Source organism: Beta vulgaris, chromosome 2 (genome assembly GCF_026745355.1).
Source record: "Beta vulgaris subsp. vulgaris cultivar EL10 chromosome 2, EL10.2, whole genome shotgun sequence".
NCBI lineage: Eukaryota > Viridiplantae > Streptophyta > Magnoliopsida > Caryophyllales > Amaranthaceae > Beta > Beta vulgaris.
This window is the reverse complement of record NC_079203.1, coordinates 51,917,543-51,940,667: the sequence shown is the minus strand read 5'-3', so window position 1 is coordinate 51,940,667 and position 23,125 is coordinate 51,917,543. Positions and strand designations below refer to the sequence as shown.

The window sequence follows — 23,125 nt, the reverse complement described above, 5'->3', positions numbered from 1 at the left end:
GTTAACATATGAGCCACGAAGGCGGTACAAAGTACAAAGAAGGGGAGGGGGGATTCGAACCTGTGACCTCGTTCACAGCACCTCAATCTTAACCACTAGGCCAAGACATCCTTGGTAACTTGACATTATGTTAGTTATTGTGAGTATTATAAACATGTAAAACTAGTACTGCCATGATAACTCATATACGCACAAAAGTTAAACTATACTCAGATGAGAAACAAGCCAAAAAAAACATTATTAAGTTTAATAAAAATTGCACATATAGTAAAAATATCTATGTACGCCTTACATTGAACTGAACTAAAGTAAAATTATAAGACAAAAATAACTTAACGGAATAAAGCTAAATTGAAATGAATTGAAACTAGGCCAATAAGATTAGGATTCAATTTCAATATGTATATGGCCACCAAACACTAGTGAAACATAAAACCTCATGGACGATCTTCAATTCTTCATGTTGTGACAATTTGGAAAAATTTGATCAACCAAAAACCGCCGAATGAAAGCTCAAAACCTTCATTTTCTAACACAAAAGCATTCATATTCATTCAACAAAACTATGAAGCGCAAGAAATGGTCAGAACTCGAAGAGAAAACCCTCTTGAGCAGATATTCAGAGCTCCAAAATTCAGGGACTTTAGCAAAATTAAAAACCAGAGAGAAGAAATTCAAGCCAATTGCTGATCATGTAAACGCAGTTCATCATCTTCAAGATCCAATTAACTACCCATTTAAGTGGACATGGAGAGATGTATCAATCAAGGTCCAAAATATGAGGCACCAGTATTTGGGGGTGAAGCAGAAGATCAGAATTTCAAATGGGGATTTTAATTGGGAAGATGGGGAGAATCATTGGGAAAATTTTATGAAATATAAGGAGGTTTTTGGGGATGTTGAGCTTGAATTGAAGGAAAACAAGAAATTTAACGAAATTGGGTATTTTGGGGGAAATGGGGATGATGGGTTAGGGTTAGGGTTAGGGTTTGAGATTGATTGTGATGAATTTGAGGAGAATGAGGAAGTGGGTGATGAAGAAGAGGAGGTGGGAGATTGTGGGGATTTTGTTTGTGGAGAGATAGAAGAAATTGATGGTGGAGGAGAGGGAAAGAGTGAGAGTTTAGGGAAGAAATTGAAGAAGAGGAGGATTGCAATGTTGGGTTCTAGGGTTGTAGAGTTGAGAGATGTTTTAGTGAAGAGGGAAGAGAGGAGAAAGGAGAGAGAATTTGCAAGAGAAGATTGTGTCGCGGCGAAGGAGGGAGGTAAGAGAGAAATGGAGAATTTTAAGGAGAAGAGGGTGAGTGAGGCAGAGGAGAGGGTGGAGGAGAGAGAGTTGGAGTTGGAAGAGATGCAAATTAGGTGGGCAAGAAAGGAATATGATAGGCAGTTGAGGTTGGAGAGAGAGTTAGACGAGGAAAGGCGGTGGAGAATGAAGATGGAAGAGAAGAGGGAGGAAGAGGAGCTTGAGTGGAGGGAGAGAATGTTGGGTCTGCAAATTGACCATGAGAAGCAAATGATGCAAATGCATGCTGATGCTTGTCAAAACCAATTGCAGATTCTTGGGATCATGGCGCGCTTTATGTGTCAATTTTTCGGATCAGCTGCTGATGGTTTGGGTGGTGGGCTAGGTGGTCTTCCTCCTCAGATTCTGCAGAATCTGCAGCACCCAGGTCCAGGAGATTTGGGGGATATCAGCAAGCCTGACTCCAATTCGCCTCCGGAGTTTATATAAATTGTAATGATACTATTGCTTATCCTTTTTAGTTTTTATCTTGGTTAATAAGCACAATTGAGATGTTATCTTGTTGATATCTGTTGTATTGTATAGTATTGAAGTGCTTTAATTTTAAAATTGGATGTTTTAGTCTTTCATTTCAACAGCTTGGTATCCCTAGTAATGTATTTCTGCTAAGTACGTTCAATAAACTTAATGGCTACATTTGAAAATCCCCGCATTGAACAATTTTGCAGCTGCAATCTTAGCAGTATGATCAATTTGCAGCAATCTTGGCCAATATGGCGATTTACCTCCCAAAGTGAACAAATTTGCCAAGAATCAAGTTTTTCCTTGCTCTAAACATGTTTATATCATTATTTTGTTAAGCGAAGGTATGAATGATGAAACTACTGCTGCTGTTACCTATGTATTCTTTCTGTCTCAACCCTGCATTGACCTTTGCTCCATCACTCTCCCTTTGCAGTAACTGGTCACATGCGCTTTGCTGATGCCTCGCTATTTTATCATAGTTTGTTAAGGATATCAAAAGTGGCTGATCAGAAGATCAAAATTGCAAGAATGCACTTCGTCAGCATAATCATGCTGTTGCTGAAGTTCTACATGCTGAGCATACCGTAAGTTGTGATATCTTTGCATTAGTTGACATATGGCCCCTCCCCTGTGTCTAGCACAATTGCTTTCACCATCCAATCTAAATGCTGGCCTGCGTTGCAAGTCCTGAGTCAACAGCATCCAATAATCTCTGTCGATCCGCCAGCTTTCTTACATATACAGCAAGGTTAACATCATCTTCCCTGCTTAAATTTGTAGCCTTCTTTTAAGTAAAAGGCTCTATATCAACAATGCCAAAGCTGTTAATATCAGTTCTATTAGTTAACTAATAATCTGATAGTATTCTGGATCAAGGTCATAGTAACCTTGCATTCTTTGACCACAAGTGGAAGTACGAGTCACCTTAATGTCAACAAGCCTGACTAGGTCAAAGTGAGAAACGTGAAGACTTCACCATATCCACTAAAACCAAGAAAATTTTCATGAAGTTTGTTGCTGCCTTCATCTCTCTTACATGATTGAAGAGCTTAGCAGCTTTCCAATAGTTGTGGGCACTCAATATGTGTTCCCGTTGCTTGACCAATTCACATTGAATTTCTCTCTTGATGTGCTGCTTATGCTGGTGAACTGGTACCAAAATAAATTAGGATTGCAGATGCTTAACCTGAAAATAACGTTGAGCAGCTGATCTGAATTTTAATCGGTTGCAGGAAAAATAAAGTTTTCTTTTTTCAAGATGAAGGGTGGGGAGAGGTGGGGTGGTGGTAGTTAGGGCTTAGACTTAGCGTCTACCATGATATACTTGCTTATGATTCATGTGATGATGAAGTCTGAGCTTTTAATTCTATATTTTAGAAGAACTTGGAGATGAAGTTTTCTTTTAACTTGCTGACTACACACTTTTATCTAAAATTCTGCATTCATTGGGATTTGAAGACACGATGTTTGGTTTCAAATCCGAGTAACCTAAACATTTTGGAACAGGGTAAGTCTTTGCTGCAATCAGGAGCAAGATGAAGCTGGATCTGCCTTTTGATGAGAAAACCCTTTGAATGGTAGGAGGCAAATGATTATATTTAGCAAGAAGACATCCGGTGAAACGTGGCTTACAAGTTACAACTGCCTTGTCAGAGTTGCATTAGGTGATCCTTCTTCTATATTTTGTGATTGCATTAATGCATTTCATTTCTTCTGCTGAATCCTTTAGTATTTCTTCTTTTACTCCTGCTAACATGATATTCGCTTCATTTACAAATAAAAACCCGTGAAGCTTGGGCTGGCATATGTTGGTAGAAACTGTAGAACAGTAGAAGTATTAACAGAAAAAAGTTGTTTGATAGATAGGTAAGTGGAGGTGGGGTAAAATGTACATTCAAGGTAAAATGACGTTTATATGTGAACAAATCAAAATACATCATTAAGGATAGGAGTTAGCTACCCTGAGGTCAGGGGTTCGATCCTTAGTGCTGGGGTATTTCCTTAGCATGCTATGCATGCCTTACCAGCCAATGTGTTGGTGTTTCCTACAGGCTAGTAGCCTTGTAGGGGTTAGTCATTGGGCTGACTTAATTTCCTAATCAAAAAAAAAAAAAATCAAAATACTTCATTATACAAGGTGTCTCTGTTTGTGGTTGGAAGTGTTATTATGGTAACTGCTAGTGGAGTGCTATTTCATGCATATTGTATTCTATGCTCCCAAAATTGTCAATGAAGTTATACAGGACGAGAAGAAAAAGGAAGTAAAGCAGTTGTTTTTCATAATTTGCTGGGTGTTGTGCAATAAAATGTGCATTTAGGTTCAATGAGTGAAAATTTCTTTTGTGTTCTATTCTAATAATCAATTGCAATAATTGCACTTGAGATTGGTTAGAGTTGAAAATTTTGTATGACTGTATATGAATTGTCTTTCCCTTGGATTAACTAGTCAAGGGTTTGTTCTAGCTAAACTAGAGGTTTAAGGTTCGAGTTTTGGAAAAGTGCCAACATGTCGGAAGAGCTTTGGCCCCTTGATCCACTTTTTTCGGTTCAAATGTGAATTAGTTGGAATCTTATAGACTCTTGACCGGTATTTATCACCAAAAACAAAAATAATTCTCCGTCTTGACAAGTTGAGTGCTAAAAGTTATACACCTTTTTTTTTCTTTTTTGGTTTTTAGTGTCATGCACTTTACAAGTTGACATAAACTTCCTTCCAATATTTCCCGAGTTTTTCATCCAATTACGAAAGACAATGAGTTGATTCATACTTCATGTAATCCAGGTTGATAACTTGACACTATTATAGTCGTTTCCTTCCAATATGCTTGTGAAGACTGACAATTTTGTTCATAACTCGATCAAGGTATGTTTATTAATTATAAACCAACTCGAAGTAAGTTATAAGCTTCTTATAACAGGAGTCGAGCTCGATACCTTGATCATTACATTGTTCTACTCGCTATAACAACTCGATTGTATTTGTTATAACATTTTTTTTTACGCATCATTATTGGCTTACGCATCTATATGTCCATCTGTGAACGATAGGTCACAGGTTCGAATCTCCCCTTCCCCTTTTTTGTACTTTACTGCTTTCATGGCTCATATGGATAAAAAAAAATCTATATGTCCATCTGTCATTATGTATTTTACACCAACTAAAAATTATCGCTTAAAGTTCTGACCTCTATTGTCAATTTTTCCTGTTATAATCGTCGAAAAAACCCATCCTGAGCAATGATAGGAGAAACTTAAAAGGTTATTAGATATGCTAACTATTTTTAAACTCACTTTATCCAAAGAAAGTGGAAACTCATGCTATTACCAAATTCTTAGAAAGAGACAGGATGGTAATTTGCTATTACCAAAAGGTTATTAGATATACTCTATAGTGCTAATTTGCTATGAGAATACTGGATGGTAATCCAACAATTCTTAAACAACTAGTCAACCATGAATGCCTTCTCCACCAGTCATACACACTCATACTTGTGGAAAACGCAATATTTTGATGGTTTTTTCTTCATTCTTTTTCTTTGTATAGCTAGAAAAATAAGTTCCAGATTAGTTACCTATTCTTTTGATGAGAGAGCACTAATCACTCAAAAGTCGAAACCTATATCGTATACCTAAGGCTATTAGCTCAGTTCGAGAGCAAAACACATTGTTTTCTCTTGTATATGGTACATTAGTGTGTATAATATTAATCGTACATATTTACTAGTTTAAAAGTGTAACAATGTGGCATTTCACTTGTTTTCTTGAACTACTTGATTATTTAAAATGTGAGTATTGTTAATTCATTACTTTCATTTTTATACTAATATACGCCCAACTTTCTTATTTAGCCAAAAAAGTACATTTCAATAACTTTTGTACACATTGAGGGGCTTGGGATAAGTTCGTTCATATATCTTTAACTATTTCTATTACATTATTATAAAATATTAATGTTATGTTGAAATTAAAATTTTTAAGATTTTCTTAAATATTAATCACTTAAAACCATCAAAATTTCCATCTGACCACATGAATAGCAAAACAATAACAAGTATTACAAGTATATTACTATATCACAAGAAAATAAATCAACCAATGTTTTGTAATCCTTTGCCAAACTTTAAGGACTTGGAAGAGTAGTGCATCATATATACTTCATCCGTTTCGTTTTAAACGCAATAAAGGGATATTATTTGTGAGATATAAAATACTATTTTGTTGCTTTTGAAACGAAACGGAGGAAGTATATTGATATGCGTGCAGTTACCCACTACTAAGTTCTAACTCACATTCAGCCTCTAGTCCTGTGATACATCATCCATATTGCATATTGCATAATGCATAATGCATAATGCATATAGCTTAACAAATCAAATCTTTCTACAAATTGCATGCAGTTTTATCCACTCTACCTCTAATTTATTGCAGCTACTTACTTACCTTGTTTTCCTTCATTCATCCTTCCTTACGCAAAGGGTAACAAGTGAATACATGCTGTGACCCACCTAATTATCATGCATGATAAAACCGCCAGTCCAAGTCAACCTAATAAGTCATATGGCTAACTTTGTACATACTCCTATATATATGCATTTGTTTTCTCTACTTCTCTTTGTTATAGAACTATATACAAGTATTATACAAGAAGATAATGTGAAGTTGAATTTCTTCATTCTCTATTTTTCTCTCTTATGTACAAACATCTAGCTACACACACCTCTTACTTGACGGTATATATATTATCACAATTTCGATTTCAGAAAACTAGAACTAAAGAAGATGAGGAAGCCATGTTGTAATCAGGATGGAAGAAACAAGGGTGCTTGGTCAAAGCAAGAAGATCAAAAACTCGTTGATTACATTAAACTCCATGGTGAAGGTTGTTGGCATTCTCTCCCCAAAGCTGCAGGTTTGTTCGTTACCGACCTATACCTCCTCCTTTCGCATATATTTACACGTAACTTATCTTTGTACACTATCCGATGCTATATCTATATCCATATCTATATTTATTTGTATTATTTATATTACGAATTTAGTTGATATATGCTTGTTTTTTTTGTTTAACTTGGGGTGTTCAACTAATTCTTTTAGGATTAGACCGTTGTGGCAAGAGTTGTAGGTTGAGATGGATAAATTATCTAAAACCAGATGTTAAACGAGGAAACTTTGCTCAAGATGAGGAGGACCTTATCATCAAACTTCATGCTCTTCTTGGCAATAGGTACATTATTCATCTCACTTATAATCATCACTTTTTTAGTCTGTTTCTTTCTCTACCAAAAGAATCAATTACAAGGGATGGATGTATATTTGTTCACGTGCCATGGGCCCATGTTAGTAACTATTTAGAAAATTTAGGTTATCATAAAATAAAACTTCTACTATCATAAAAAAAAACTTATACTAAAAAGGTTAAACCTTAATCTTTGACATAATTAATTATATTAACATGAAAATAAATTCATCCATTTCATAATTTGTGTAGCACTTGCAATTTCAAGGTCTAAATTAATTAATAAAATTGGACCACAAATTTTATCATTATATAGGGAAAGATAGACAGATGGACTCTTGTTAGATCTATAACTAATTATTAGGCTCGGGCTATGTTCTGAGTAAGAAAAAATTTCATTTATCAATATAATACTTTATGATAATAACACTAAATACAACTTAGTCTAGTGGTTAAGACTTTAGTATATGTACTTGAAGTCTCGGGATCAAACCCCTATACTATGCAATTTCTAATTTTTTTTTATTTTACATGAATTACATGAACTAAAACTCCCAAGGGATAGAGCGTCACGTGACACATTTTCTTGTTTATGTACGCCTTTTAATATATTTATATGTAGATATTTACTCATCCATACAATCGAAGGTATTAATAATCATAGTAGGTCATCAACAAAACCGCGTCATTGCATGTGTGTGCTTGATGATGAGCATTTGCATACTGAAGTTCCTTAAATTTTTGTTGTTATTACAATTGATATTGCAATATATATTGCTATTAGGTGGTCATTGATAGCAGGAAGATTACCAGGAAGGACAGATAATGAAGTGAAAAACTATTGGAATTCTCACATAAGGAAGAAGCTAATTTGCGAGGGAATTGATCCTAATAACCATAAACTCTGTCATCATCATCTTTCTCATCCACAAATGTTTCCCATCACAAATTCATCTGAATCAAAGAAGAATGATTCATGTAGTAGTAAGCCACCATCGAAACCTTGTGGGAACAATGCTCGTGATATTAATGGCAAGTATGAAAATGGCGCGATTACTTGCGTTGAGGAAGAAACATCGTCTATGTTGGATTTGAACCTTAAACTCACTATTCATATGCCCTAACATATACTATCCTATTTCTTAAAGAAAGAGTGTGAAATAATCAAAAGTGTGCACATTTTCATGAATTAACTAGTTATTAGGCTTTGTGATATCCCGAGTTACTAATATTTTCATGTTAAAAAAAGTAGTATATAATGTTGTATATTTTATTGGTTAGAACTTTACTTTAGTAACTTGAGGTTATGTGGTTAAATCTTGTAAGGAGCATATCAGGTTTCTAATTTTTTTAATATATGTTGATGACAAGGAACAGAACTAAAGGGACAGTGTCACGTAGCGTGTAAACTTGTCAAGAATACTTTTTAATATATTTGTATAGATTACTCCATCTGTTTTTATTAGTTTATCCACTTCTCTAGGCACAATTGTTTTAGCAGAAATAAGTATGTGGTTCATAGAAGGAAAGAGAAAGTATTAATTTATTGGTAGATTGAAGTTAATGTTGTAGGTCAAGAAAAGTAGAGTGAGAAGTTAAAGATATAATAAATAATTTGTGGGATCATTCCAAAAAGCAGAATAAAAGAAGTGGTTAAACTAATAAGGACAACCCAAAAAGATAAGTGGATAAACTAGGTGAACCGTTAATTGTGAATTTAAATGTATAATTGTTAGTTTTAATTTTATAATAAAAGTTAATTAAATAAATGATGTAGATTTTAAATTAAAAATAAATGGTCTAGATTCCTAGGCCATGGCTATAATTTTAGGATAGTCATTGTAAAATTATTCCATAAATATTTATATCATATTAAAAGTATTTGAAACATTGACTAGTAAAAATTCTCCAAGTATTTATGAGAGATGAGGTTACTAGTCAATCCCTCAAATAGTTGGATTATTTGGGTTATAAAAAATATGACTCAATCCCTCAAATACTTCAGATTATTAAATTTTTACTATCATATATGAGGGATGATGTTAAGAAAGTTTTTATATGATTCCAATAGTTACTTGTAAAGGCATGACTCTTTGGCATTTCTTTTCTTTTTATCAAATCCAACTAGTTTACTTGTTTTGACAAGAAAGAGAATTTTACAACTCTTCTAGAAACTCAAAATAATAAAACTTGGATTATTAAATTGATTTCTTGGATAAATTGAGTTCATGTGATTAGGTCATTTTCATAATTCTCATAGTTAGTGCTTCATTCGTTCTGAACAAGCAAAGGCCCTCACTTGCCCATAGTATATACTATATAGACAGCAAAAGCGAGAAGTTGATTTCTCTCTCCATCCACTATGAGCTTTTGCAACAAAAGAGAGATTTGTAAATTGTAATAGACATTTGAGCAACTATAATGAAAAACTATAATCATTTGTAGCTTTGTAGGTTTGTGTGTAGGGATGGCAATCCAATCCGAATCCGACCCTAGTCCGCTCCGATTCAAAGGAAAAAATCCGAGTTAACTCCGACGAAAAAGTAATCCGACTCCGACTCCGTTTAAAAAATCCGACTCCGAGTCGGAGGAGGGTCGGAGTCGAATCTCATAAAATAATCCGACATCCGAATCGGACTCTGACTTTGAGTCAATCAATCATTTTTTCTTATTTATGTAATGTATTATTTATGTATAATCTGACTTCGACTTTCAGCCAGTTGTATTATATAGCCTTTTCCCACAGAAAAAATAATTAAAAAATTGGAAGAAAATAAGTCGGATCAGGTTCGGAGTCGGATGTTCGGATTTTAAGTCGGATGTTCGGATTTTAAGTCGGGTCGGATCTCGGAGTCGGATGTTCGGGTTTTAGGTCGAGTCGGATGTCGGTATTTTCAATAGTCGGATTTCGGTTTCGAGTCGGATCTCGTCGGATCTTCGGATTTATAAAATCCGACTTTCTGTAGGGTTGGAGTCGGATTATGCATAATCCGGTCCAAGTCCGACCCGTTGCCATTCCTATTTGTGTGACACATTAGATTTTCAAGTTACAATCTTTCCTAATAGAAAGCTACTACCACTTATAGTTTTTGTGGGTTTCAGTGGAAAGTTAAAACCAATGAAAAGTGAAAAGTGAAAAGTGAAAAGTGGGGCCACAAAAGTAAAACAAAGCAAGTAGCTTTGTGGAGCTACTTGGCTTTCCCAAACAACATGTTTTGCACTCCAACAATCAAACAACTAGCTTCAGCTTTCGAATTTTTTCCTTAAATAATGCAAAAGTGGGTTTTAATTCCCAAAATATGCCCAAAAAAACTAAAATTCCCTGCGTACCGTCCACGTAGGACGGCACGCGAGAAAATTATTTTTTTTTGTTTGAACCCACGGACGCCGCTACTCTGAGTAGCGGTTTAATTTTAAAATAAACCGCTACTCTGAGTAGCGGTTTACCTGCGCAAAATATGGTAAGCAGATATCAGTTTTCATAATAAACCGCTACTCCGAGTAGCGGTTTACAAAAAAAAAAAAATTCTCGGCACTTGTAAACCGCTACTGCAAGTAGCGCTTTCACTAAAAAAAAAAAATTCTCGCGTGCCGTCCTACGTGGACGGTACGCAGGGAATTTTAGTTTTTTTGGGCATATTTTGGGAATTAAAACCCAATTTTGCATTATCCAAGGAAAAAATTCTTCAGCTTTCTCATATTTGCAAGTTGGGACCTCAAATAGTCCGTTGGAGTGATCTTAGACAATTACTCCTTTTTCTATTAGTGGAGCAAGAGTAACTCGAGTGGTTTAATAATTATCTATCTTTTGTTTTTGCTTTTGACTTTATTATTTCCTAACTTTACTACTCCCTCCTTCTCAAAATATAGTTCTCATTTCCATTTAAGTTGTCCTAAAATATAGTTTTCATCTCTATATTTAGTTCCACATTTTTCCGTAATCTATTTAGGAAAACCGTGTCCCATAATTTATTTGCTCCTTGAATTTTGTTTTTTCCTTTGTTTATTCAACCAAAATGTTACAATTAATGCTCTTTCACCAATTATCTCCATTCTCTCCTAAAATCAGCTTTTCCCATATAACATTTATTTAAATAAACAAAAAATCTTTACTATTTCTCTTAAATCCTACTACTTGCTTAAATTACCGTAAAAAAAGAGAAATGGGAATTATATTTTGGGACAGAGGGAGTACAATTATTTAAAGGTTGTTTGGTTCACTTCAAATTCCCTGAAATTTGGATTTCCTAGAAAGTACAATATAAGATAGTTGTTTGATACGCAAGGAAATAGGGAATTCATGGAAAATAGAATTTCCAAGAAAATGAAAATTCCTATGAAGTGTAGGGAAATAATCACCAAGCCCCCTTGGTGATTAGAAATTCATGTGTCAATACAAATTCCTATGCTCAACCAAACACTAAAAGCCATTTTCTAGGAAATAGACAAAGTAATTTACTTCCCATAAAATAAGACTTTCCATGAAAATTAAATTCCAACAGTAACCAAACAAGCTCTTAGTTTAATTTTCATCTTTATTCCATGTAAAGCTTGCATGATTGTATAATGGTGTAACATGTTCCTTATAAGTAAATCTCATATGTAATCTAATTACTAAGATATGCATTAATGACTCCATATGATTATATAATTATCATTAGTAGCCATATATGATATATATGAATTACTAGTAACCCAATAATCTCATATTATCAATCGATAACTTGTTTGTTAATTAATCAATAATAAGGGTAAATCGTACCATCAACTAATGATGTAGCACATTACACATGAAAATATGTATTTTGTTGTGAAAACAGTGGAATGACCAATTCCACTGTTGAGCACAATGAATTCCACTGCCATGCATTCAATGCATGGTAGGTTTTTCTCGCCGTATTTGTTGATTTATGCAAATACACAGTAAGTTTTGTGCCTATAAATACTACCATTTGTGAATACACCGAACATCAATGCAATATACAATACTCTCTGATATATTTGCATAACTTCTCTCTCTATTTCTCACAACACGTTATCAGCACGAGTGTTCTACCGGAAATTTTTTTTAAGGTATCTTTAAAATTTTTACATCCATTTTGTTTTTAAGTTTAAATTTTTTTCCAAGCCCAACCTTTTACTACCCAAATGGACCAACAAAGTAACGGGATTAACATTGTTTTACACAATGTCTCTGTCTCGGGTATTATTTTTGGATAGAGCGAAACAATGTGCCATTCACTACCAACCCAGCGAGGGGAACTGTAATACAGCCCCGACCCAGTAACCGTAACAACGGTACAAATACTCATACCAGAGAAAACCCACAAACCCCTGTTCCCAACACCAATAATAACCCTCCTATACAACCAGCTGAAAATCAACCTCCGCCCAGTAATAAAAGAGATAGAGATGAACAGGAAGAAACTAGTAGTAAACGTCACCATACTACTAACGCAGAAAACAAATAATTTTAACGCCACCTTCATGGAGGGCAAGGACATTTTATTTACTTTTTTTTATTTTATCTGCTCTTAAACCGCCTATATGGACAGGTTAATTTTTTTATTGCCCCTATATGGACGGCCTAGTGAAATGATAGCATTATTATGTCTTATATGTGCAATAATGTCGTATGTATGCAGGGAACAAGCATTCAGAACATTATTATATATTATTGTCTCTAATCTTCTACTTTTTTGCATTTATAGTTACATATATTATATTACCAATTTACTAGCATCTCTAATATATATTTGTCAATATTAGAATTTTATTGCTTGTATATTTTTTAACTGTATATGAACTGCACAGTTAGGGATAACCCTCTATAAAAGCGGATTACCATCCCCATTTTCACCACATATCCCTTATCTTCTTCCGATTTTTTCTCTCTAAACCCACAAATTTTTTTCCTTCTTCCTCAACCTTCCGGCCACCATGTTTAACGCCGACGACAACCGTCCTCCACCCTCATCTTCCTCTTTTGAAGAGGATTTTAGGAAAATAAAACTCTACTTATTTCTTATAGCCGGTTTCTTTTTCCTCCTCATGGCATTAATGATATATCTCCTAATACATAAATAGGAGACAAAAAAAAATTTCCCCCGGAAGAATGGCGAAAAATGCACATGAATATCAATTTTTTTGTCTTTAAGTGCATTTTAGGAATTTTTTTTGTTTATTCACTTGTTGTATTTTGTTTCTATTTTTGGTATTTTCTTGTTTTTTTTGCTTAGCTTCATTATTGTTGTGCGCTATTTTCAGTTTTTTTTGTTTGTATTATTTATCTATAATAATAATGATATAAATCAGGGGGAGATAATATATATATGTGATTTATCATCATTACTAATTTCAAATATTTACCTATTTGTAGTCAAAAGAATGGGAGATCTAGTGAAAAGACAATTTAACATACTAGATCTATCTGGGCAAAAGTTTTTAGAATGGACGGTGGACGCCCAAATGAATTTAAAGGCCCAAGGACTGGAACATACAATTAAAGATGTGACAACCCAACAAGGGGATGCAACTACAACAGCCGCATCAGTTAAAATTGCGACTGTACAAGAAAAGGCAAAAGCCTTAGTCCTCCTAAGACATCATTTACATGAAAGTTTAAAAAGTGAATATCTACTTGTGGATGATCCAAAAGAACTATGGGATAGCCTAAATGAAAGATATGGGCATCACAAAAATGTGCTTCTCCCAAAGGCACATTATGACTGGACCAATCTGAGGTTCCAGGATTTTAAAACGGTCAGTGATTACAATTCAACATTGTTTAGAATTGTATCATTGTTAAGATATTGTGATCATCCCATCACAGAAGAGCAAATGATAAACAAAACGCTCTCCACTTTCCACGCCTCTAATATCATATTGGCAGAACAATACAGGTTCAGAGCTTTCAAAAAGTACTCTGAGCTAATCTCAGTACTACTTGTGGCTGAACAAAATAATGATCTTTTGCTGAAAAATCATAATCTTAGACCTACGGGGTCTTCAGCCACTCATGAGATAAATGCAATAGAAAGCTCTAATCCACCAGAAGCAAATGCTATACATAGTGGTGGACGCGGTAATTACAACGGTCGTGGGAGAGGACGTGGTAATTACCGTGGCCGAGGGCGTGGACGTGGAAGAGGCCGATTTTCCCCAAGAAATAATAATTTTAAACATTCTGATAAAAATTGGGGACAATCATCTGGAAATCAAGGCAGACGTCCTATAAAGGAAATGATACTTGCCATAGATGTGGCATGACCGGGCACTGGGGCCGCACATGTCGTACTGCCAAACATTTGGTAGATCTATATCAAGCTTCAATAAAAAACAAAGGAAAAAATGCTGAAGCAAACTTTGTTAATGAAGCCACTACATCCATGCCCAGCCTTGATGTTTCAGATTTTTTTATGGATGATGCTGAAGTTGAAAATAAGTTTGTTTAGATCACAATCGATTAATGTGCTTAGTTTATTTAAACTGCTTCAATATCCACTTTCATGTATTTTGTTCCTTTATTATTAATAAAAATACGTATTTTTCTTATACTAATCATCGTATTTATTATTTATGAAGATATGAATTCATCAGAAGTTGGAACTAAAGAACAATGTCTCCTGGACAGTGGGACAACACACACCATATTGAAAAATAAAGAGTATTTTTCAAAACTTACAATATTCCAAGCAAATGTTAGTACAATTTCTGGGACAGCCAAGCTAATTGAAGGCTCTGGAAAAGCTTGCATTATATTTCCAAATGGGACAAAATTGATAATTAATGACGCATTATATTCGAGTAAATCTCGAAGGAACCTCATAAGTTTCAAAGATGTACGTCAGAATGGTTACCATTTGGAAACAATGACAGTGAACAAAGAGGAATTCATATGCCTAACGGCAGAGAAAAACGGCAAGAAATACATCTATGAAAAATTGCCAGCAATTTCCTCGGGACTATATCGCATAGATATACGTCCGATTGAAATTAATATGATATCTAACCAGAAGTTAGATAATAGAAAATCATTTACTCTATGGCATGACCGATTACATCCGGCACAGGAATGATGCATAGAATCATTGAAAACTCAAATGGACACTCTATAAAGAATGTCAAAATTCCTCGGTCAAATGAATTAACATGCTCTGCATGCTCACTTGGCAAATTGATAATCAGCCATCTATAAATAAGATTGCCACTGAATCTCCAATGTTTTTAGAAAGAATTCAAGGAGATATTTGTGGGCCTATTCATCCTGCATGTGGACCATTTCGTTATTTCATGGTATTAATTGATGCCTCTACTCGATGGTCACATGTGAGCCTTCTGTCAAGCAGAAATGTTGCATTTGCAAAACTTTTGGCTCAAATAATTCGATTAAGAACTCAATTCCCAGATCATACAATAAAGAAAATAAGATTAGACAATGCTGGGGAATTTACATCCCAAACATTTAATGACTATTGCATGTCTATTGGGATTATTGTTGAGCACCCTGTACCTCATGTACATACACAAAATGGTCTTGCTGAATCATTAATCAAAAGACTACAATTAATTGCAAGACCATTAATAATGAGGTCAAAATTGCCATCTACTACTTGGGGTCATGCTATATTACATGCGGCAACATTGATAAGATTAAGGCCGACAGCCTATCACAAATTCTCACCATTACAATTAGTATCTGGTCGAGAACCGAATATCTCACATTTGAGAATTTTTGGGTGCGCTGTACATGTACCTATTGCTCCGCCCCAACGTACTAAAATGGGTCCACAAAGAAGGATGGGAATATATGTTGGATTTGAATCTCCATCAATTATCAAATATTTAGAGCCAACAACTGGTGATCTATTTACGGCTCGATTTGCCGACTGTCATTTTAATGAGTCGGTATTCCCATCCTTAGGGGGAGAGAAAGTGGACCCACAAAATATAAAATCGGAAATTACATGGAACGCATCGCAAATGTCGTTTCTGGACCCGAGAACAAATTCATGTGAACAAGAAGTCAAGAAAATTGTTCATCTGCAAAGTATTGCAAACCAATTGCCAGATGCATTCACAGATTCTAAGAAAGTGACAAAGTCACATGTACCTGCTGCGAATGCTCCGGAACGGATTGAAATTCCTAATGACAATAAGGCAATTGAAAATGAGTCAATAGCACGTCGAAAACGTGGCAGACCACCCGGTTCTAAAGATTTAAAACCGAGAAAAATGAAAAGGCAAGGGGAGACAACGAACGAAATTAATATAAATCTCCCAACAGAGCATGATGAAAACAAAAATGAAGAGAAACGTGTTCAGAAGAAAAGGAACATGAAAGCTAGACAACAATGAAACTTCAATTAATTATGTTTCTACAAAGAGACAATGGAATCGAAAAGATGTTGTCTTGAATGAAATTTTTGCTTACTCGATAGCGGTTGAAATGACATACGATGAAAATGATGTAGAGCCAAATACAGTTGATGAATGTCGCCGTAGAAAAGATTGGCCAAAATGGAAAGAGGCAATTCAAGCAGAATTGAGATCACTTGAAAAACGTGAAGTATTCGGTCAAATAACCCAAATACCAAAAGGTGTAAAACCAGTTGGGTACAAATGGGTATTCGTGAGAAAACGAAATGAGAAAAATGAGGTTACTAGATATAAGGCAAGATTAGTAGCCCAAGGCTTCTCAAATGCCAGGGATTGATTATGATGAGACATATTCTCCAGTAGTCGATGCAACTACACTAAGATTTCTGGTAAGTTTATCAGTTTCGAAAGGATTGCAAATGAGATTGATGGATGTAGTGACCGCATATTTGTATGGCTCACTTGACACAGATATTTATATGAAAGTTCCTGAAGGACTAAAACTACCAGAAAATTGCATGCCCAAAGAGATGTTCTCAATAAAATTGAGAAAATCACTCTATGGGTTAAAACAATCTGGAAGAATGTGGTATAATCGTCTTAGTGAATACCTATTGAAAGAAGGATTCAAAAATAATCAAATCAGTCCCTGTGTTTTCATTAAGCGATCTAAATCAGGATTCGCGATCATTGCTGTATATGTCGATGATTTGAACATTATCGGAACTCCTAGAGAACTTGAAGCGACTGCAAAATACTTGATGAAAGAATTTGAGATGAAAGATCTCGGGAAGACAAAATTTTGCCTTGGCCTGCAAATGGAACATCTAAGAAATGGGATTTTTGTCCATCAATCAAACTATACAGAAAAAATCCTGAAACGTTTTTTCATGGACAAAGCCCACCCAATAAGTTCTCCAATGGTAGTGCGTTCCCTGAATGAGAAAGATGATCCATTCAGACCACGAGAAGAAAACGAGAGATTCTTGGTCCTGAAGTACCATATCTAAGTGCAATTGGTGCTTTAATGTACTTGGCTAACAATACTCGACCTGACATAGCTTTTTCAGTAAACTTGTTAGCTAGATACAGCAATGCACCAACCAAGAGACATTGGAATGGAGTCAGACACTTATTACGTTATCTTCGAGGAACACAAGATCTCGGATTATTCTATCAGTCAAGACCAAATGCGTCACTCATTGGATATGCAGATGCTGGCTACCTCTCAGACCCACAAAAGGCTAAGTCTCAATCCGGATATGTATTCACTTATGGAGGTACTGCAATATCTTGGAAATCTACAAAGCAGACTTTGACGGCCACATCATCAAATCATGCGGAATTAATTGCTCTTTATGAAGCTGGAAGGGAATGTGTATGGCTAAGGTCAATGATCAAGAATATCCAAGAAGAATGCGGGATGGAAACAATAACAACAAATCCAACTATCATCTACGAAGACAATACTGCATGCATCACCCAAGTAAGCGAAGGGTACATCAAAGGAGACAGAACTAAACATTTATCACCAAAGCTCTTCTTCACTCATGACCTCCAAAAGGAAGGGACGATCAACATTCGACAAATCCAATCATGTGAGAATCTTGCAGATTTATTCACCAAATCCCTTCCGGCGAAGAAATTTGAAGAATTAGTCCGAAAAATTGGAATGCGTCATCTTCTGATTATGCTAATTCAGGGGGAGTATTATATGCGCTGCACTCTTTTTCCCTTCGATCAGGTTTTTATCCCACGGGTTTTTCCTGACAAGGTTTTTAATGAGGCAGTTAATTTTAAGCATATAAGGATATATTATAGTTATACTCCTTTCCCTAGTTATGGATTTTTCCCACAGGAATTTTCCTAACAGCATTCTAAATAGGACAACATCTGTTATGAGTTATCAGTGGACATTCAAGGGGAGTGTTGTGAAAACAGTGAATGACCAATTCCACTGTTGAGCACAATGAATTCCACTGCCATGCATTCAATGCATGGTAGGTTTTTCTCGCCGTATTTGTTGATTTATGCAAATACACAGTAAGTTTTGTGCCTATAAATACTACCATTTGTGAATACACCGAACATCAATGCAATATACAATACTCTCTGATATATTTGCATAACTTCTCTCTCTATTTCTCACAACATATTTTGATTTGTTTAGACCTATTTAAGAAGATAATTCTTTTCACACTATGTCACTCTTGTGGTGTAAGCATCACAGACAATTTTTCTAAAAAGAACTTAAAATATATAAGACACACATATGTAGTTGATGTTAACTTTATTCTCAACTAACTTGTGGTCAAGTTATGGTGTGCTAAACAATAAACATATAATCTATATATCCCAAAAATTATCAATGATAGCTGCATATTCAAATTGTTGCTAGCTATCAATTATCATCATGCTTCTACTTCAAGGTAGGGTTACTAGATATAACTATTTCTATTCGAGGGTTAAGAGATAAGGATCATATATAATTAACCGATTGGTTAATAGATAATGAGTTGCTCCACCTGCGTATATTATAAGGGACTTTTTTTTTTTTTGGAGGGGACGCTATATGGAAGATTACTTACATTTAAAGTTGAAGTTTAACCTATAATTTGAACTTATTAATTAGTTTTAGAGTTTGTCTTGTAGAAGACTGCCTACTTTTAAATTAAAATTAGGTAACAATAAGCATAATATTAAAAAGAGAATTAGCCTAATAGTGATTAGATTAATTTCTTTCGGTGACGAGTTTAATCTATTTAGTGACTAAGTCTAGTTCTATATTAAAATTAGACCGTCTTTGTTGAAACTCATTGAAAGTTCACTTGTGTGTGTCCCACATTGGAGAAAGATGAGAGAATAAACCACTTTATAAGATTATGAGTTACTCTTCCTATCACCAATTGATTTTAGGATGGAACCTCCTAGCTTGTAAGTGTGCTAAACTCTCCTCCTCCTTATTGTTTTACCCATAAACTGGCTATTTGATCGCTATCTTTCACTTGTACATAATATTTCAAGTTATTAAGCATCAAATGACTTATATACCTTCAATTACTTGTAATATATCAAATTTTCATTTGATATATTAAGTTTTCGTTTGATATAATCACGTTTTATATAGTCAGTTTTTGTATGATATAGTAAATTTTCGTCTGATATAGTCGATAATTACTTTTTCTATGATAAAGTTAATCTAGATGCACAATAAAGTTTTATGAACTCGCCAAAATTTTTTTTTACATGTATAAAGAAATGGAGTTAGTATATACTACCTCCGGTCTTTATTAGTTTACCCGTATTCCATTTTTGACGTTCTTTATTAATTTACCATTCTATTTTGTTTCTACTTTTAGAATGAGACCATTAACTTTATATCACAGATACATTTAACTTTAATATAAAATAATAGTTTATGTCTCACTATATCATTTCTCCTAAAAGTTTATACAAAAGAAACGGGTAAATTAATAAAAATCGAGAGGAGGTAATACTACTTCAGCAAATCCAAAAGAATCTTGTTTGCATTCACACTTTAATCACATCACCTTCCTAAAAACCCAATTCTCTCACCAGGCCACCACCCCAAAATAAAAGGATACTTCTATTAAACAACACACACCAAACAAAAACTAATCATTTCCTCATTCTCCTCTTTCTTCTTCCATCTTATCTGACCCTTTCTTCTTATTTTTTAGGAGAGAGAAAAAATGGGCAACAACATGGGAAGTGGAAGCAATAAAGCTGCAAAAGTAATGAAAATCAATGGCGAATTCTTCAAATTCAACACACCCGCAAAAGTTATCGACATAACCAAAGATTACCCAGATCATATTTTATTAGATTCTGAAGAATTCCTAAGATTTAATCTTAGAGCTAAACCTCTTAACCCAGAATACCAACTAAAACCCAGAAAAATCTACCTTCTTGTTGATCTTCCCAAATTTCCAAATAACAATCTTAGGAGGGTGCAATCTAGTGTACTCGCTAACACTGTAACAACAAGAGTATCTCGTAGATCTGTTTCTGATGATCTTACGATCAAGACGAGATCAACGGTTGATATGAGAAGTTTTGATGATGATGATGATGAAAATGGTGGGTCCCATTCTCCTGTTGTGGGTCCTACAAGAGTTAAGATGAGACTGCGTAAGACGCAAGTGGAGAAGATTATGGAGGAGAGTAGTGATGATGTTGAGGTTGCTAAGAAGATTGTAAGGCTTTGTTTGGAACAGAGCACTGCTGGACACGTGGCGGAAGAAGAGGAGGAGAGAGAAAGAAGACATTATTGTTTGAGTGTTTGTGGGATGTGTAGTCCTAGCTCAAGTTACCGCACTAAGTATAAGAAATTAACTTTGTAGTGGTAACTGGTATCCCAGGTCAGTCAGTCCAGTTATACAGATTAACTGTTGAGAGTAAGGGGTGATAAGGAAATCTCTACTCCGAAAAATATGTTAGTGTTGTAGTGGTAACTGGTATCGCAGGTCAGTCAGTCCAGTTATACAGATTAACGGTTGAGATAAGGAAATCTCTACTCCGAAAAATATGTTGTTTTAGTATATGCCGCCTTTTAGAAATATCCTTGTTAGAATTGAAGATTGAGTAGCATAAAATTTGTAGGAGTGAACTTTTTGTATTATCTTTTTTAATGTTGATCTTATTAGAACTAGACGAGGTTAAAAAAATGGGGGTGTTAATCTTGGTGTGTATGTAAATAGTATGGTTAATGGTAAGATGCGATGAATTAGGAGTTTATGTGAAAACGTGGTGATTAGCATGGGAAAGCTATTATTAGTCAGCTACATATTAGAAAATTAGATGCATGTATGATAAGATTGTGTGGTGTATAAAGCATTAAAGCTAATCAAGTGTGTTCTATATGAAGTAAAACTATTGTACATAGTTTGGTCAAAGTTCTTATTGTTCAAGGAATTACAACTTACAAGTATATATTATTAAAGAAATTGCCAAGTATATTTGCGTGAAAATTTTGTATTGTTAGCATGAGATTTGTTATTGATGAGTTGTTTCACTTTTTGTTTTTTTTTTTTTTATGCTAAGAGTTGCTTTTCTTTAATATTATGAAGTCAACAACATAGAAATATGTTAATCTTACAAGTCTATGTTGGTCTTCTATTGTATAGTTAATTAAAACGGTTCAATCAAAGGAAATCGCATGAATGTGCCGCTATAATCATGGTTGTTAAAATCTCATTTGGATCTTACTAGCCGAAAAAGTTCCCTTTGTCTCTATCCTTAGTATGATTTGAATGTTTGGAAATGAGGTAGTCTTTACTTCTCTCTTTCAATCACTTTCAAAGCTTCAACAATGACGACGCCGTAGAACTCCGTCAGCGATGCACCTACTATTGTGTTCGAAGCTTCAACAATGGCGAACTCTGCAGAATTCTCACTCGTTTCTCCCTTTGGAATCTATATTCATAGGTTTTAAGAAAGCCTATGTGTTTTCTTAGCAATAATGAGTAATATCATTTAATCTTATGAGTAACCCTAAAAGGTTCATAAAAGGAACCGTATTTATTCAAACGAGTAACCCCATTCATTCATAATTTTAAACTGATTAGTAACTTCATTTATTCACATTAGTAACCTCCTTTGTTCACAAAAATAATCTCGTTTTCTGTATGAGTAACATCGTTAGTTTACAATAGTAACCTTATTTAATCATTCGATGATCCTATTTGATCAAGTAATCCTAATTGTTTACAAAAGTAACCCCATTTTATTATATGAGTAACCCCATTTTTATCATATGAGTAACTCGATTAATTCATATTAGTAATGTCATATAATCTATGAATAACCTCATTTAATCTTATGAGTAACCCAATTAACTCATACTAGTAACCTCATCTATTTATACAAGTAACTTCAATTAATCATACAAGTAACCTCATTTACTCATGTGAGTAACCCCAAAGGTTCACAAAAGTAACTGCATTAGCTTATAAGAGTAACCACATTTTTTTCATAGGAGTGACACCCTTTTATTGTTAAAAGTAACCACGAACTCATACAATCAAGTAACTCCATTTGGTCATAAAAGTAACTCCATCTATTCATAAGAGTAAGCCCATTTGTTCATAAGTATTTATGCATAAGGGTCAACTTCAAAAGGTCATATCTCACAGCATACATAATGTTTTGGGAAGATTCAAGTTGGAGATGAAAATTTGGCCGATAGCTTTCCAACACCTAGTCAAAAGCTCGATTTCGATGAGAAACAAGTGAGATATGATCATTTGAAAATGAGTTGATGGGTTGATAGACTGATAGACTGTTGCGCGCGATCACACTTGTAATTTCGCGTGTGGCGAACCACACGGAAGACTCACTGTACAGCTAATACAATTGAAAGTAGGCTGAATGGATAATGATTTGGGTCGGTAGTTACAGTTTTTTGAATTTTGACTAGTAAAATTAATTCACCAACCACAATCTTCAAAATTCAGTCAAAAGAGTTTGCTTTCTCGATTCTCCACCAAAAGTTGCTAAAGGTTAGAGAAAAGAAAATTACACAAAGCAACAAAAATGTGGTCAAATGAGTAGGAGTTTGATTTACTAAATTGATATATCCTACTAAGTCTAACTTAATTATAATTAATACTTAATACGACTTAGTGGAAGTGCAGCAAAAACTCCACGAATTGCCAGTCATGCATTATAAGGATAGACGATGAAGGTTCTTAGATCATACTAATGACACTTCATGTGAT

The 23,125-nt window shown here is 34.6% G+C and overlaps 2 protein-coding genes across 7 annotated transcripts; both read left to right on the top strand.

Moving 5' to 3' along the window:
- Window positions 1-366: 366 nt before the first annotated feature.
- Window positions 367-8,472, top strand: LOC104906711 (transcription repressor MYB6). 6 transcript variants are annotated; one of them, XM_010695499.4, is made up of 8 exons: window positions 369-1,738; window positions 1,975-2,112; window positions 2,205-2,355; window positions 3,278-3,435; window positions 4,554-4,634; window positions 6,532-6,680; window positions 6,866-6,995; window positions 7,792-8,472. In XM_010695499.4, exons 6-8 carry the CDS (start codon window positions 6,551-6,553, stop codon window positions 8,129-8,131), a joined length of 600 nt encoding a protein of 199 aa, XP_010693801.1. In that variant the 5' UTR covers window positions 369-1,738; window positions 1,975-2,112; window positions 2,205-2,355; window positions 3,278-3,435; window positions 4,554-4,634; window positions 6,532-6,550; the 3' UTR covers window positions 8,132-8,472. The 6 variants fall into 6 exon arrangements, 3 of the variants coding, with proteins under 3 accessions (XP_010693801.1, XP_019107766.1, XP_048495416.1); XM_019252221.3 differs by lacking the exon at window positions 4,554-4,634; XR_007271621.2 differs by lacking the exons at window positions 6,532-6,680; window positions 6,866-6,995; window positions 7,792-8,472 and adding an exon at window positions 2,457-2,519 and having other exon boundaries at window positions 368-1,738.
- An 11,479-nt stretch (window positions 8,473-19,951) lies between these two features.
- Window positions 19,952-21,362, top strand: LOC104906722 (hypothetical protein). Its single transcript, XM_057392777.1, has one exon. It carries the CDS (start codon window positions 20,099-20,101, stop codon window positions 20,747-20,749), a length of 651 nt encoding a protein of 216 aa, XP_057248760.1. The 5' UTR covers window positions 19,952-20,098; the 3' UTR covers window positions 20,750-21,362.
- Window positions 21,363-23,125: the final 1,763 nt, after the last annotated feature.